The sequence below is a fragment of the Scardinius erythrophthalmus genome, assembly GCF_964197995.2.
Source record: "Scardinius erythrophthalmus genome assembly, chromosome: 6".
NCBI classification, from domain to species: domain Eukaryota; kingdom Metazoa; phylum Chordata; class Actinopteri; order Cypriniformes; family Leuciscidae; genus Scardinius; species Scardinius erythrophthalmus.
Genome location: NC_138226.1, coordinates 16,025,884 through 16,042,804, shown reverse-complemented (window position 1 = coordinate 16,042,804; position 16,921 = coordinate 16,025,884). Strand labels below are relative to the sequence as shown.

The 16,921-nt window shown below is 37.0% G+C and overlaps 1 protein-coding gene across 10 annotated transcripts in view; it reads left to right on the top strand.

Annotated features, from left to right (window-relative positions):
- dachd (dachshund d) overlaps positions 1-16,921 on the top strand; it is a 106,136-nt gene that overhangs the window by 46,548 nt on the left and 42,667 nt on the right. For 4 of the 10 annotated variants that reach the window (XM_081367493.1, XM_081367492.1, XM_081367489.1 and 1 more), the window contains exons 2-4: positions 4,650-4,765; positions 12,865-12,897; positions 13,582-13,743. In XM_081367493.1, coding sequence (XP_081223619.1) covers positions 4,650-4,765; positions 12,865-12,897; positions 13,582-13,743 — 311 coding nt within the window. The remainder of the gene's footprint in view (positions 1-4,649; positions 4,766-12,864; positions 12,898-13,581; positions 13,744-16,921) is intronic. The other 6 variants (XM_081367494.1, XM_081367496.1, XM_081367491.1 and 3 more) reach the window with 2 other exon arrangements.

The following is a 16,921-nucleotide window of genomic DNA, read 5'->3' as shown; positions in this document are numbered from 1 at the left end:
CAAACGTTTACCTTCTGAGTAATACAAACCACTCAGCTTTATCTAATAAATGAATGCAAGCAAACATTGCGTTTTCCCTCTAGGGGTGAAAATCTTGTTTATTTGAATTTGTCAGCGCCGCGCTCAGCAAAACGTCACGGATAGCCTTGCTTCTACCATTGTGTGGAAAAATATCCTCAAAAAAAAAAAAAAAAATGAAAAGGAAAAAGGATGTAACTAAGTTTGGTAGTGGTGACATCCAGTAGTGGAGTGCACAGGGCATATCTCAGACACAAGTGGATCTCATGAACCATTGTTGTGCTCTAATAGCCTACTTTTGAGGACTTTTTGTGCTGGGCTATTTAAGGACTCAGCATCCAGCACATGACAAATTGTACTTGTTCTTTTGTGAAGGTCCAGCTCTTGTTCTCCCTTCGTCCTCAGTGGCCCCATAATCGCTGTTTACAGAAGCGACAAACAGCAGAGAATGCTCATGCATATCTCAGCTAAATGACTGCAGTGTCCTCTTGAACATATGAGCACAGGCCGTGCTGTTTTAAGTGAAAACCTTCTGCGCTGTCGCATGATGGGGATTTCGGTTTCAAACACTTGATGTTATTCAGCTTTGTTTCCAACTTGTTTTTCAAAATGCTATCTGCTGTCATAAATGAAATACAAGCAATTGACCAAACACAAACACACGCATGCACGCACGCACACACACAAAAAGCAGAACAAAATAAAGATGGTTAATAACAACAACAAAACTTCAGTATGTATCTCTTAAAGCTAGGTCTCCCAACAATTAAAATTGCGTAATACTTTATTTTGATGGTCCACTTTAGGAATTCGACTAACTATAAGTAACTTTGCAACTACATGCCAACCAACTTTCTTTAGAGTGTTAGTACGCTCTTAGAAAAAAAAAAAAAAAAAAAGATTGTAGACTGTCTGCCTAATATCTGCTAACACTTTATTTTGATGGTCCCCCAACCGACAAGTAAACTTCTTGTCATTTTGTTATTGTTATGTCATACTGATATTGTTGACTCATTCTACTAACCCTAACCCAAATCCAAACCTAACTGTCTACAGTGTTAGTTGACATAGTTGCAAAGTTACTTATAGTAAGCAGAATGTCTAAAGCGGATCATCAAACAAAGTGTAACCAAAAACTGCCATCATTTACTCAAGCTACTGTTGGTTCAAACCTGTATGACTTAAATTCTTCTTGATTTGGAATACAAAAGATGAAATTTGAAAGAATATGTTTTCCATACTATTGTAATGAATGGGGACTGGAGCTCAAAAGGAGCTTCGAAATGAGGCAGAGGCTCCATAAAAGGAACATAAAAGTATCCTATATGACTCTTGTGCTATAGTTCTGTAAGGGAACGGAAAAATATAATTATTCAATTGAACTGAAGAACTGTCTGATTCATGAACGAAGCATTCAGACTGCTTCTGTGAACTGGTTCAATCAGTTCAGTGAAAAGATCTGACTCAAAAGAATGATTTTCATGAATTGGATGCTGCAGTCTGTTCCTCACATAATGGTATTGTGTGGCTTAAAAAAATGAGTACTGTGAATTTTAAGACTTTTATGCTGCTTTTTGCAATGTATTACACCTTTTTGTTCAGCAAAAGAAAGTCAGTCATACAGGTTTGGAACGACATGGAGGTGCGTAAATGATGAAAAAAAAAAAAGGTGAACTGTCCTGTTAAATATTTATTAAGTTAAAATATTGCTGCTACAGCCTATAAAAAGCCACTGTTCTCCTCTTCGACTCTATACTACCTTCGTCAGATATGGTGTAAACACTCCGTGAGCAGATCCCACCACAGCTCGCAGTGTAAACGCCTGCTTTGTTCACAATCCCCTGCTCTTCCTGGAGCTAAAGTTGATTTGACATTTTGTCCATTTTTTTGTCCAAGTTTTTTCTGCTTTTGGCATTGTTGAGGGAGGAAGGCTTTTACCATCACATGCCGTCTGTTGAGGTCTTTCATAAATAATTCAGTTGAGTACATTGAAAGTGATGACAGCAAAACTGTCATGCAGTCTCCCACATAAGATCAAAGAGGTGTTTCTATAGGACGAGGAATTCCATTTTAGGGGATTCTCTGGGTCGGCCATGTGATTGTTTGTTGCCGGGGTCTTTTTAGCTCTCTTGTGACAAACTCAGATAAAGTGCTATATTTAAAGTGATAGTTCTTCCAAAAATTCAAATGGTTTTATTATTTACTCACCCTCATGTCGTTCCAATCCTGCATGGCTGACTTTCTTCTGTTGAATGCTCAAGTAGTTTAGCATGTCAAGCCTGTAAAATGACAAAAAGCTTCAGAAGCTGAAGTCATAGATTTATGTAAGGAAAAGATGGAAATTTGAGTGGTTATTTACTGATAATCTTCACATTTGCATATATTCAAATATGGCATTGTCATGTCACATCTGGTTTTACATGAATTGTGCCAAATGTCATTGTTTCTTGTTACCAATGTGCAAATTTGATATGACAAATTAATGCTTTATTTGAAGCTTGACAGCCCCATTCCATGTTCACTTTCATTGTATGAAAAAGAGCAGCTTGAACATTCTGCCCAAAATATGAAAATTTAAGGGTTTGAAACAACATGAAGGTGAGAGCATAATGACAGAATAATTTTTCTGCAAATTATTCTTCCAAAATAACTCAAATTAATTTCAAGTTAAGAGATTAGCATAATAACTTAAAATAGAACAGCAATAAATAGCTTGATACATACCAATTATGAACAGAAGGGACACTGCGAAGAAGAATTTGAAAGATTCCTAAAGATGAACCTAAAATAAGTGTGAAATCCCTTCTGGAACATTTATATGAGGTATGAAGAAGATGATGTCTCTATTTCTGTTGCGTGATGCGATGTGGAAATGATTCTGTCACATCTGAACAGGCTGATATGGTTCAAACTCCTTACAGTGTGAATGGCCCCAGGCCTGACTATATCGAGTGCTGCTCTTTCTCATGGCTAAAACTCTGAGCATGGAGTTTATGGCCTCTTCTGTTTTTAGTGTGCGAAGTAAAGAATTTCCGTTTCAATTTCATGCCTGTCAAGGATAAAACATGATAAAACGCAATGAAATGCAACTCATCTGCTCAGTCTGTAAATTGACTAAACTGATGCACATGACAGAATTTGGTGGTAGATGAATAAGTGAGTTTTTTGGCCTTGGTCATAGTTTTTTTTTTTTGGCCATGAAAATGAGGCCCTGTTTAGTCACTGGAAAAGCAGAGAATGAATCCTTGAGTTAATGAAGGTCTCTTTCAATCATTTCCTGATATGCCATTGTATTGCAAGTGCTGTGAAATATAGGCAATGCCCTGAAAATGAGCTTTTCTCTCTGGTAACAACCAAAAGCAGGAGCATGCATTTATTTATTTATTTATTTATTTATTTATTTATTTATTTATTTATTTATTTATTTATTTATTTATTTATTTATTTATTAGCGATTATTAGCAATTATTTTAATTGTTAACATTAGGTGGCACATAAAAATTGATTGATTGATTGATTACTTCCTACAGTGTTTGATTTAATGATGAACATGAATGGAGGGTCTTGTGCATCAGTAACTAGGATGTGTGGCTGTCATGGAAACAATGCTATAATAGGTTTGCATATATCAGTTGACCAACTCATCATATCTTTAATGCTTTTGGTATGTAGTTAGTTTTGAAAAAGTACAGAGGACAGAATCACTTTTTTTTTGTTTTGTTTTTTTGTTTTTGTAAAAAGTCATGAGAAACATCCCCATTCGCTGAAGCGCCCTTGGTAACAACCACAATTTTGTTAGGGATGCTCTCTGTAAAGGAATATTTCTGTGAGATTACGCAAGCTACTTTTTTTTGTTGTTGCCAAAATTAGATTGAAAAAATGCATGGATGAACATAACGTTGTAATGTGTGAAAAATATCTGACAATCAGCTCGGAGGGTCGTTTTTTTTTTGTTTTTTTTTCGTCGGATTTGGCAATTGTTGCATCATTAATCATTGTGTGATCTTGGTCACTCATTTCAAGTAATAAAAGTTTCAATCATCAACGCACAACAGGTCTGATTCACTCAGTCACACCAGCTTCCAGCTACGACTCCTATTAAATCAAGCAAGCAGAACGTTTCCTAAGGCAGCCTTTTTCTTTTTAATTTCCTAAAGAAACGTAGAATATCATTCATTACTAGAACTACACAAATTTGGTTTTTAAAAGTCTCATAAATCAATAGTGGCCTGACTGCAATAATTATAACAAGTTAACATGTAATTTCCAGGCTGAAAGCCGCATGGCCGGATTTTAGCATATGCAAACGAGGTAATTCAAATAGTGTAGGGATATTAATACAGAGGGGCAGGTAACGAGGTGCGGGTCATGAATTATGCATCAAAAAGTGGTTGATCTTCAATAAAGGAAATGAATTCACTGTGTAATCTAATTAGTTATGGAGGTCTATTATGTCGAGCAGCAAAAAGCAACTGTCCTTGAAAAGGAATTTATTTACAGTACATGTTAGCTCTTCGGAATGGTATTGCGTTCTGGTCCGAATGTTAACGGCAACCTCTGTCCCTCACCCCTCCCCTTCTTTCTCCACTTCCCTCTGCCTCCCCCTTTCCGCCACTTCACTTCTGTTTTAGCTCAAGACCCGGGAGGCCTCCGAAACGGACCCAGAGTGTGACATCGCCGGAGAACCCTCACATCATGCCGCACTCTGTGCCAGGCCTCATGTCGCCGGGAATCATTCCCCCCACAGGTAACTCACGCAGACCACCTCCCACGCCCCGGCCCGTTCTCGTAGCGACCCGCTGCACATCCGTTAAATGGCACACTGCAAAATCTGACAGCCCTCACCCAAACTACCAGCCAGACCCATTGACCGTTCCCTTCGGCCCCCCTCCCTTCCCAGCAAGCCCCCCTGTGCAACCACAGCTCCAGAATAAATTGGAGTGGAGAGTTGTTCTCTTCCAGATTATTATAGTGGATGCTGCATTCTGCCTTGAGTGGATTTTAATTAGCCCGATTAAATCCACTTCACTGCTAAATGTACATAGGCCGTCGCGATGTTAAAGTAAGCTTATCGCCACAAGAATCAACAACAACCGTTTGTGCCTTCAGTTGGCCTGGAGCAACTCTTATGCTTTTGTTCTATTTATGGCTGGTTTTCATTGTAGCAGCTTTGAAGTCACTCACGAGAAAGAACCTGATTTACATATCGTGCTCTCGGTTGTTCTGCCATCTTTTAATAACACACATTCGGTTATGGTTCACTCCTTGTTAATGTACAGTTAACTTAAATCTCTCTTGTGGATTCTTGAGCAATGATTAAACACAAAGCCATTTAGTTATCATTTTTAAACCAAACCATTTGTTTGTGTTATTATTATTTTTTCATTGCAAAGTACGATGTTTTCTGTCCTATAGGACCACTGATCTATATAGAATGACATTATATAGATCAGTGTAGGCTATAGGACACATTATATTGCTGTCACACAACAAGCTAACTATAAATCTTCAGACAAGCAGACTTCATGATGACTTTACATTTACAAGCATTTACTTTATCGAATGCAACTAAGCTATGCATTTTCTCTGCGTGTTCCCTAGAAATATAACTTAATATTTGGACATTGTTAGCACTAACACTGACCAGTCATCTTATTTAATCATGTGGTAAGAATTATAGAATGTTAGAACGGTAACTCTTTCCCCGCCATTGATGGAAATTTCCGTCGTTCCGTGTTTTCACTGTTATATGGTAGGGGGCGCTATTACGCATCTTCTGAAAGAGTACTGAATATCCTAAATAAAACACATGTGAAGAAGAAGCAGAACAAAACTGACTAATACTGAATGAAATGTCGACCCAGGAAGTGGTATAGGACTGTGAAAGCTTTGGTGGTGTTAATGGACTCGATCTACTCCATCTATGTTTTGATCATCATTCTGAATCCGATCTAGATGTAGTCTTTGACAAAAATGTGATTTTCTCAGCTTTTTGCTCAAAATGTTGCTTTTTTTTATTAAACTTTCCTACATTCAAGTGTTGATAAAAAAGGATTGGATGAAGCTAGAATAAAACGTTTTTGATTTTGTTTAAAACCAGAGGATCCATTCTTTCTTTTGACTTTTTGCATGTTTAAATATTCATACAACAAAATATTCTGGGGGCCATGAACCTTTTGTGAAAATTATAAAAAATGCCGGCACTGGCTGGCAACTTTTTTCAAAAACGCTGGCGGGGAAAGAGTTAAGTGCACCTGGGAAACTCATACCTGTTTCAGCCACTGTTTCAGTCATGCATTGGAAACATAACACGCAAACAAAAAAAAAAAATTATATTGTTAACAATAAACCCAAATAATTACATCTGAACTACACTGAATTTAAATCTATGAAAATTACACATTTCTATGACTTATTCATACATTGTATCAAAACTAAATATTTGTTACATAATGCAAACCCTGAATTGTGAATGTTCTGTATGTTGATCAAAAATTATAATTCACTACAGACTTTCTTTCATTCACTGATCTATATTTCAACTATTTTATGAACTATTTTTCAAGTCGACATGTCCCTTCCAACGTCATAACTCTGTAACTCGTGTATCATCTAGAATTCCCAGTTTCCCACTTGTAAATATGACTTTCGTGTGCTTGTAATTATGAAATTTCCAACTTTACGTGAAGGCACATCAATGAAAGTTATTATAAAGTGATATCTTTAATGAATTGTTAAGAAGTATATTTAAATTATATTTAGTCTGTATTTTAATTTTAATTTACCAGCACATTTAAGTATGTCACAATGTAGTCGTGTATTTGTCCACCAGTCTTTTGCAACATCTCAAACACAACAATATTTATAAACAATATTTATAATTTTCAGCTTATAATGTAGCTCAAACAATAGAGCAATAGCGCTAGCAACACCAAAGTCATGGGTCCAGTTAACAGGGAATGCATTAAAACGTGTAACTTGAGTGTTGCTTTGAATATAAGTGTATATCAAATGCTTAAAATGTAAATGTAAAAACTTGAATTGAACGAGGCACTAATCCAAAATAGTTTATGCACAAACCTAATTTATTTCCTGTATTTTATTTCTTTTGCATATGCAATCTGACTGAGGAGGAAACTTCCAGATTGGCAACAGAACTGGTCATCTTGAATGATGCCGCTAAGCATTAGTGAAACATTCTGCTTGGGAAACTGCGTCTAACTGCCCCTTTACAGTGTTCCTATGCAGTTTAGAAAAGTATGGAATTTGATTTGAGGAATTTCCAAACCTAAAGTAGACCTAATGCCTTGAAATATGAAAAGCCAAATTTTGAACACTTTTTTATAGACCCTTGAACTTGGCAAATGCCATCAGCCCATTTCGCGTCATGGTTTCTCCACCGCCACAGAGGATGCGTTAAATTGGACATTAGGCCTTGAGATGGCAGTAACGCACAAAGGAAATGGTTATAGTATATATAAAACAAAAAATTGTAATGCGTGAACATGCAAACAATTCCTGTGCGCATGTGAATAGTTTCTCGAGGGCACAAAAAAGTTTCTCATGTGCATGCAAAAATCTGTATTTATTTCTTTCTTTCTTTATTTATTTATTTATTATTATTATTATTTTTTAGTGGCTCTGTATGTTGTCATTTCGAGAAAATCAATGAAAAAAAAAACCCTGAGAAAATAAAAATATTTATAGATGACTTCTATATACCAAATATAAAGCTGAACACAATGCTGTATGAACCATTTATGTTAAATATGGTCTGAAAATCTATAGAGAGGTTTGAAAATGTGAGTCTGGAAAAGTATGGAATTTTGAAATGGAAAATGTGTAGGAACCCTCAACCCTGCCTTTATGTTTGAGTGAGGTCAGCCTATCAGTGTCTTGTTTAAAAACATGAACTTAAAGGCCAGTGGGAGAGCCCAGGATGAGTCTTCTCTTATTTAGTCCTGAGAAACCATTACAAAAACCCTTTGATATCCAGGCCTTTAAACCATGAGAGAGGCTCTGATCTTGACATTTTGGTTGAAACATCTGAAGAAAAGTAACATTTTATACAATCAAGTTTGTAAGGGTCTTCGGTTGTTTGATGAAGTGGCATACAATGAGTAGATGCAATGAGAGTTGCCCGCATTCGGTTCTTGGATCCCAGTTATCTTGACCAGCACCAGGATTGGGAGAGCAAATGCATACAACAGCTCAATACAGCATGAAGTGGTCGTTTTTGTTGTTGTTGTTGTTGATGTAACTTCATCATAAAAGAATGTATTTGTAATGTTGGCAAATGTTCAGGGCCTTTGTGCACAACGTTGTTAACGCAGCACTTGAGATATTTTCATTTCAGTTGCATTTAGCATCACAGTTACACTGCTAAAATAGAGCCATTTTTATCTCACTGTTGGTCTCAGATTACTGTTATATTGACCAGAAATTACTCACCAGAAATATTGTATGAAATATAGATGAAATCTCACAGGTCATTTGCTCTGGGTTTGACAGAAATAAGAACCATGAAATGGATATATAATATGACATTATTTGCATATACTACCATCCAAAAGTCTGTGCTAAGATTTTTTTAAACTTAAACTTAATACATTCAGCAAGAATGTAATTTACTGACGGAAAGTGACAGTAAAACACTTATAATGTTACAAAAGGTTTCTATTTCAAATAAATGCTGTTATTTGCTGCATTTTTTTTTTAATCACAGTTTTCCGAAAAATATAGCATAACAATGTTTTCAACATTGATATTAATGAGAAAAGTTCTTGAAAAGGAAGTCATTATATTAGAATGAGTTCTGATAGGTCATGTGACACTGAAGACTGGAGATATTATGCTAAAAATTCAGCTTTGCCAGGAATTTTTAAAAAAAAAATGTATTCAAATATAAAACATGTATGTATTTGTGTATACAGTGTATATATATATATATATATATATATATATATATATACTGTAGACACTTTGTCAAATGTACAGTGAACAATGTTTTACAGCTATTCAGGTAATGGCATCAGAGTATCATTCCATCAGTCTGTCATTAGGTGGACACAATCAACTAGAAATGCAGCAAGACTGGGAGAATAGACACAAAAAGAGGTTAATGAAACATGAGGCCTTCACGCAGATGCAAGATTACACTGTCATAAACAGATCAGTCAACTCTAATGTGACTCTCCTCAACCGAGTGTCGGCAGCTTATAATTGATGTGCTGTATTTGGCTCCAATGCAGACGGAACAATTCAGATGCATTAATTCACCTAGTCCTCATTGGCACAACCTCAGCTTTGTGTGTGTGATCGGTCCTCAATAGTCACTGAAACAGAGCTCATTTCTGCAAATATACTGAGTAAATAGTCACATTTAGCCTTGATCTCTATTAGGAGCGCGCACCATTGAGTCAGTAGATAAGCACTTTCTTATCATAAGCATGGCTAAGTCACTCTTTGTGTACTGATGTGAAGTTAATCTGATCTTAATTTAATTACACTATTAGTGGAAGGAGGCACATACATTTCTTATTTGTTATAAGAATGTTCTGACATTGAGCAGGTACGGGGCAGCCCGCATGTTAATTAATAATGAACATTCTGACAATATTCAGAGGCATGACAGCATTAAGCCAGTCTGCTGCTGGTTCCTTTGCATATTAATAGATCCTTCATTATTATTTAATATGACAGCTGCTCCAAGGGCTACGATCAGACCCCATCTCCATTATTTGCTGTTTTGTGCGCAGTATGACAGTACCAAGTGATTCTTTATTTGTCCCCTCCCCACGCCCCGTCTTGCGCCCCGTCTGCCCGCTCGTTCTCTTTTATGTTTGGCTGTTTATATGTGGCTGAAGAGATCCTTGTGTCTGTGAAAAAAAACAGACATGTGGGTCTGAATCTAAAGGTGACTTTCAAAAGTCGAAACATTGCGATCTGCTATTGGTGCTTGGCATACTAATGAATGCTAATTGAAGAAGGAGTGGGTTGCTCGTTGTGATGCTCAGACGTGCACGGGCACTATACGAGTGGACTTGTTGCTGATGTGAAGAACAGTTTGTGGATGGGTACTCTGATGTAGATGTTACAGTCAAACCCCCTTGTAGCCTATGATGGAAGTTATTTGTGATCTAATGAACTAAACTATCTCTCTGGAACAATAGGGAATGATAATGTAGAAGAGGACCCATAAACGTAAATACAGTTGCTCATGAATGCTTGTAGGTGTAGCAGTGGCTCTCAACTGGTTTTTGACTGCTTCAGGACCCAGATTTTACATTTTACATCAAGTAGTAGCTCAGTGCAGTACCAGAATGGTTTTTAAAAAACCATTTCCATAATAATATATTTCACAGTTGTTGTTTATGATTTTATTATCTAATTATATATTATCTCCAAAACATGGTTGGCACAAACCATGCGAGTAAACCCATATTTAATGTGGTTTGGGTTTCATTGTTGATTGTTTTTAAAGATTGATTGATTGATTCATTTTATTATTATTAATATTATTCAGTTTTTGACTGATACAATCAATTTGTCCTACATTCTGAAGTTTAATTGGTCTTTTGCCTTTAACTACAGCATTTGACAAAACTATTTATTTTGCTGTCATAACTATGTACAACAAATGTTTAGTAGCAGCATATGTTTTTTTTTTCCTTGCAGTCGCTGACTTTACCATTTTTGGGTCACAATCCACCAGCTGGGAGCCACTGGTCTATATTGTAATAGGCTAATTAAGCAGGAAATTGTGTTAAGCTGTTTATTGATAACATCCATACCTGCAGGACATTACGTATCACCATGTCCATTTTAGCTGATAAATGAATACGACGGATGTTTAATGCATTATTGAAGTGCTTAATTGTTGAAGTAAAAATTCTGGTAAAAGCAACTCAAGGGCCCGACTTTTCACACAAGCAACCAGAAGGCTTTTTTTATTTTTATTTTTCTCCAGGTCTCTTCTATGCATACATCTCATTTAGAAAACAGTTGACTCTCTCCCATTAGACGCAAATGAAGATTGACCTTCGGTGCGACTGGAGGCCATATTTATTATGAGTGGAGGGGGGGAGGTAGATCCCCTCCGCAGCTGTAGGGCATGAATATACAACAGCAAACGAGAGCGGCCACTCCGACACAGTGTATACGATTCATCAATATGGTACTGATGTACTTTAAAATGCAAACAAGCCCAGAAAGCCGGTGGCATGCAGTGTTGCTCACACCATCTGCCTGTCTGCTGCTGGGGAGGCAAGGTGGCGTATTAAAGCCACATGTTCAATATCTTTCTTTTTCCCGTTCTCTTCGCGCTCAGGAAAAGAGACAGTGGCCAAATGGCCGCAGTCGAGTCATGTCAGTGAAAGTGACACTTTAGTGATGATGAATTTGCCAATTGGCTTCCCTCATGTGGGGGAAAACGAAAGCCAAACTATGAGCGTATCACTGATTGGTACATAAGAGGAGTTTTAAATACTGACTGCATCTTTTTAATTAGTTTGCTAAAAAGCGATACATATAATGTCTGTCAATTTAGCGACAAATGACAGGCCTATGTGTAATGATATGGAAAGAAAACAATTGTTGATTGTTAATTTTTGTATTGCCTATTCAGTGTTTTATTTATCTTCCACCTTTAATGTTGAGGATATTTTGGGGTTATTTTCTTAATTGGCATATCTTGACATTAATTGGACTCATTTTAAATGAATTAAGGGGATAATAATCATTAAATATGCAGGATACAGATCTGTTTAAATGATGCATTAAATGTACATTCAGTCACGATATTTAATATTTTGTAGTGTCATGACGTTGCTCAGCCCTTATCCCAGAATCCACTTTGCCTCATAAATGAGGTTATTGTACTGTAACCATTTTCAATACACTGTACGTACAAAATGAGACTGCGTTCACAGGATTCACTGAACAGTGCTGGAAAAAAAGCTCAGCTTTGATTCATCCATTCACATCGTTTCATTAATCTTCATTCATGGATTCAAGGTCTCTTTCAAGGATCCTCCTTTTACTTTCTGCGAGTCTTTCAGGTGTTTTGTCATTGAAAAAGAGTAAATGACAGCGAGTCAGTTCTTTATCCAATCTCTCCATCTCCACTGTGCTCCTTTTAAACAAATCAAACAATGGGGAAAAAAAAATGTAATATTGCCACTGGAGCCAAAAGACTTTGAATTGCAGCGTTCCTCTTCATTCAGAGGGAATAACTACGGATATGCCGTTTAATGTTTGTGTGTTTGAGATGTTACAGACATTTGTGTGTGTATGCGTGCATATTTGAGCGCGTCTTCTTCGGTTTCCCACTGTTACAGACTGTTTGTTTTCACTTTGTCGTACATCCCCACCCGTTTATTTACAAACAGAAACCATGGCAACATGTCAGTCCTGATATGTACTCCTGATTCCATCTGTCACCATCAAAGCTCAACGGCGTCATCTTTGCATTTAGAGAGAAAAAGAGATGGAAATCAGAGAAGACGTTCATGACAGTGAGGCTTCCAGCTGAAAATGTTGCATCAGTCCAATGGGGCCAGCTGTGTAATCAAAAACAGCAAAGCTACTGTCGGTGATGGGATGCAAATGATCTGCTCTAGTTAAGACGCAGTGCTAGACTGAGTTAGGCTAGTGATGGGAGAAAAGACTGTCAAACTGTTATAGAGCGAAAAGCAGTTTTCCCCCCTTCTTTCTGAGGTAAAGCCATACTCAAAGTAATGTGATTTCAAAAACATGAGTGTAAAATTGTTATTTTGCCTTATTACATAATGTATTGATATTGGATATTTAATTATGCATGTTTATTTCCTCTATTTTTACATTTAGATTACCTTTGCGGTCATTTGATGCTCACTAAAGGTAATATTTAAACACAATAGGATACATTTATGATGTTATCTTTAGCAAATCTCAAAATGAATATCGATTTTTATTTTCTTTTATTTTTACATTTATTTTTTAGACACAATATTATAATACAGTACAGCCAAACATTTGGGGTCAGTACAATTTTTCTTCACAACTTTTATTCAGAAAAATACAGTGAAAATTTAGAATAACTTTTTTATTTTGTTATATATAAATGTAAATATAAATGTAATTTATTTCTGTGATGGCACAGCTGAATTTTCAGCAGCCATTATTCCAGTCTTTAGTGTCACATGATCCTTCAGAAATCATTCTAATATGCTGACTTTGTGCTCAATAAACATGTTAAAAACAGTTGTGATTAATTTTTTGTGGAAACATTTTTATATATAGAAAGTTCAAAAGAACAGCATTTATTTGAAATAAAAATATTTTCCTGCATTATAAATGTCTTTACTGTCACTTTTTATTCATTTAATGCATCAAATTTCAAATAGATTTTTTCCCCTTTAAAATTTGGAACGTGTTGTCCTCATGTTACTGTCTCTTATCCCCCTTGAAATTCCTGCACAATGTCTTTTCTAGAAGCATTTTTTGATCATACCTTTGTTTTAGGTCCATTTGAGCTGAACCCGTATGATGCAGTGACTCCATCTTTCTGTCCTCTATCTGCAGGTCTCACAGCCGCTGCTGCAGCCGCTGCGGCCGCCACCAACGCTGCCATTGCAGAGGCCATGAAGGTGAAGAAGATCAAACTGGAGGTGATGAGCAGCTACCATGGTAGCAACACCCAGCACGGGGCCGACTCAGAAAACGGAGACCTCAGCTCTAGTGTGGGTGAGTCACCATCCACCAGCAGCATGACTCACACTGAATGCAGGCCCTGTTAACAGCCGTCTCGCAACCCGTCACAAGTGGTCAGGCAAGACACATGGCTGTTTACACCTGGGAGTAACATGCTTCTCAAATGTGTCTTCTGCGACTGCTTGTGATCAGATTTTGAGGGGAGGGTCCCTTATTTAATACTAAATATTAATACTAAAATATTAATGAAGTGGGAAAAAAGAAGAAATTTGTTTGATTTAACAATTTAACCAATTTAACCAACATGATCTGTCACTGCATGTTAAAGGAGAACTCCGGTCAATTTGAACATTGAGCTCATTTTTTTGTAAATTTGGAGTGCTGTCAATACAGAGAACAACGACAAAAATCGGTGTTGCCTACACCGTGTTATCCTCTTTTTAAAATTTGCACCCTGTTGACTTCAATGGGGCAAGTTTTAAACCTACTTTTAGCCTATTAACATCCTTGATGTGTCATTACAAGTGCACAGCCAATGTGAGTGATTCCTTCAGAGTTAACACGGGTGAATCTGACTGCAGTAGACGTGAAAGATATTAATAAAAATTGTTATTTCAGCCAGCGCACATACTTGTATTTACATCCTGTTTTCGGTCGAAGTCCATAGTAATCGATTGTCGAGTTCGCACCCATAGGTTTAGTTACCTATAATCATGCGCGTGAACTCGACATTCAATTACTTTGGACTTCGACCGAAAACAGGAAGAAAATACAGGTATGTGCGCTGGCTGAAATAACATCATTTTTATACATATCTTTCACATCTACTGCAGTCAGATTCACCCTGTTCACTCTGAAGGAATCACTCACATTAGCTGTGCACTTGTAATGACACATCAAGGATGTTAAGAGGCTAAAAGCTGGTTTAAAACTTGCCCCATTGAAGTCAACAGGGTGCAAATTTTAAAAAGAGGATAACATGGTGTCGGCAACACCGATTTTTGTCGTTGTTCTCTGTATTGACAGCACTCCAAATTTACAAAAAAATGAGTTCTCCTTTAATATCAGACATGTCGGAGATGTTCTGTAAAGTCTTGTGCATGCATATGTATGTGCTTTCCAAATTTTCAACTAGAAGTTTATTTTCTTTTAAAGCCACATGTAGATACAAAGTTTAAAATCCTTGTTTTGGCACATTTTTTGATTGGCACATGAGTTGGTGGGACTCATCAGGGCAGAATGCGATGTGGTCATGTGTTTTCCATTTCCTCCACATATAGTTTGAGCATTCGCAAAGTGTTTTGGGCTTTCAGTGTCAGTTTTAACAGGGTTTCAAATCAAACCCAAAGTTTACCCATTTATGTTTACCCAAAAATGAGTTGTTCCAAACCTGCATGAATTTCTTTCTACAGCTGAACACAAAATAAGATATTTTGAAGAATATGGGTAACCAAACAGTTGATGGGCCCCATTGACTTCCATTGTATATAAAAAAAAAAAAAAAAAAAAGTCAATGGGGCCGATCAATTGTTTGGTTACTGACATTCTTCAAAATATCTTCTTTTGTGTTCAGCAGAAGAAAGAAATTAGGGTGAGTAAATGATGACTGAATTTTCATCACTTAAAGGGATAGTTCACCCAAAAATGAAACTTCTGTCATCATTTACTGACCCTCTTGTTGTTACAAACCTGTATGACTTTCTTTCTTCTTTGAAACACAAAAGAAGATATTCTGAAGAATTTAACTGTTTACATCCACACAATAAAAGTCAGTAGATCAAAGGTCCACATTTTTCAGTAAGACAGTAAGAAATGTTTTTTTTTTTTTTGTTTTTTTTTTTGTTTGTTCGTTCCCTTAAAGAAAGTCAGGTTTACAGTTTTGGAATGACAGTTTTGAGTGAACTATTTTTTTGAGAGAACAAACTGATCTGCTGTTATCAAACTAAACATAATTTATTCTATTTATCTATGAAAATTTCTTCAAATATGTTCTTAAGCTCACTTAAATGCAGATCAAACAGCAAACCATACCAGATCTGGAAGAAAACTAGAAAGCTTTGTGTAATCTTGTTTTGAGCAGTCAGTTTGTTTGGTTGATTCCAAATTCATCATTAGCAGGTAATGCACTTTTAAAGTAGCTACACATCAAATGCATCCATGAGCACTTTATCCCAAAGCTAATAGCTATTAAGCGAGCCGCTAATTCAATTTGGTGAAGAAAATTAGTTTTGAATGTCCCCCGCTCCAATTAATCGTTTCTCAGATACATTCAGATTTTTTCCTCTCTCTCTCTTTGCAACATTACTTAAAGCCATTTTTTGTGGAAATTACACTGTTATATTAAACCACAAATCCATTACAAATGATTCAGTTACCATAATCCCAGAGCTGAACTGTGCGTGTGTAATTTCCATTGTGAATATCCACCCTGCGTCGAGGCTTTCCCAGCTGCATTTGACACTAGGAGTTTTGGCAAAACACGGTGCGCTCTAAGCAGATTTATCGAAAGGAAGCCGCGCGGAGCTGAGGTCATCTAACAGCGAACGGCGGCGGGGGGCCGCGAGGTCACCGAAATAAAGATAAATGCGAATCGGAATAGGCGAGGCTGCGGCAATGGGGCTAATAAGAAACTGTTTTTATCTTTTTACAATTTAAATTGTAACCTTGAGCATGCAGACTCCCTGAAGAATAATAATTCCAGGCCCAGCGGTGAGCGAAGGAGCCGAACTAGAGAGGCATTAGAAGCTCTGAGTGAAATATATGGCTGAGACGCCTCTCCGGCCCATCCACAATCAATTGGATTCTTTTACTTTAATATTTACTCGCAGCGATGAGATGCTAGTCTGCATGGTGATGAACAGTCTACCTCTGGCGTTTGAAGGTGACCTGTCACCGCGTATGGACAAATCTCTCGCTTGCAGAAATGTAGAAAATAAATCATTAAAGGCAGGCGGGCCTCTCATTCCGGGATTTAAATCACTCCCAGATTTATGATTTAAATTAATGCTCAGTTTGGTCAAAAGAACGGAGGCCGAGACAAATTATGTTTGGTACTGAAGCCATCCTAATATTGATTACTGGATGTCAGTGCAATCTCTTGTTTATATCAAGCACTCTCCTGTGACGGGGTGGCCAATAGGAGTCACCCGCATGATAAGAGGGCGAAATATAGCTGCTTCTATTCAGCCAGCCAGAGGGGAGAAACAAGCTC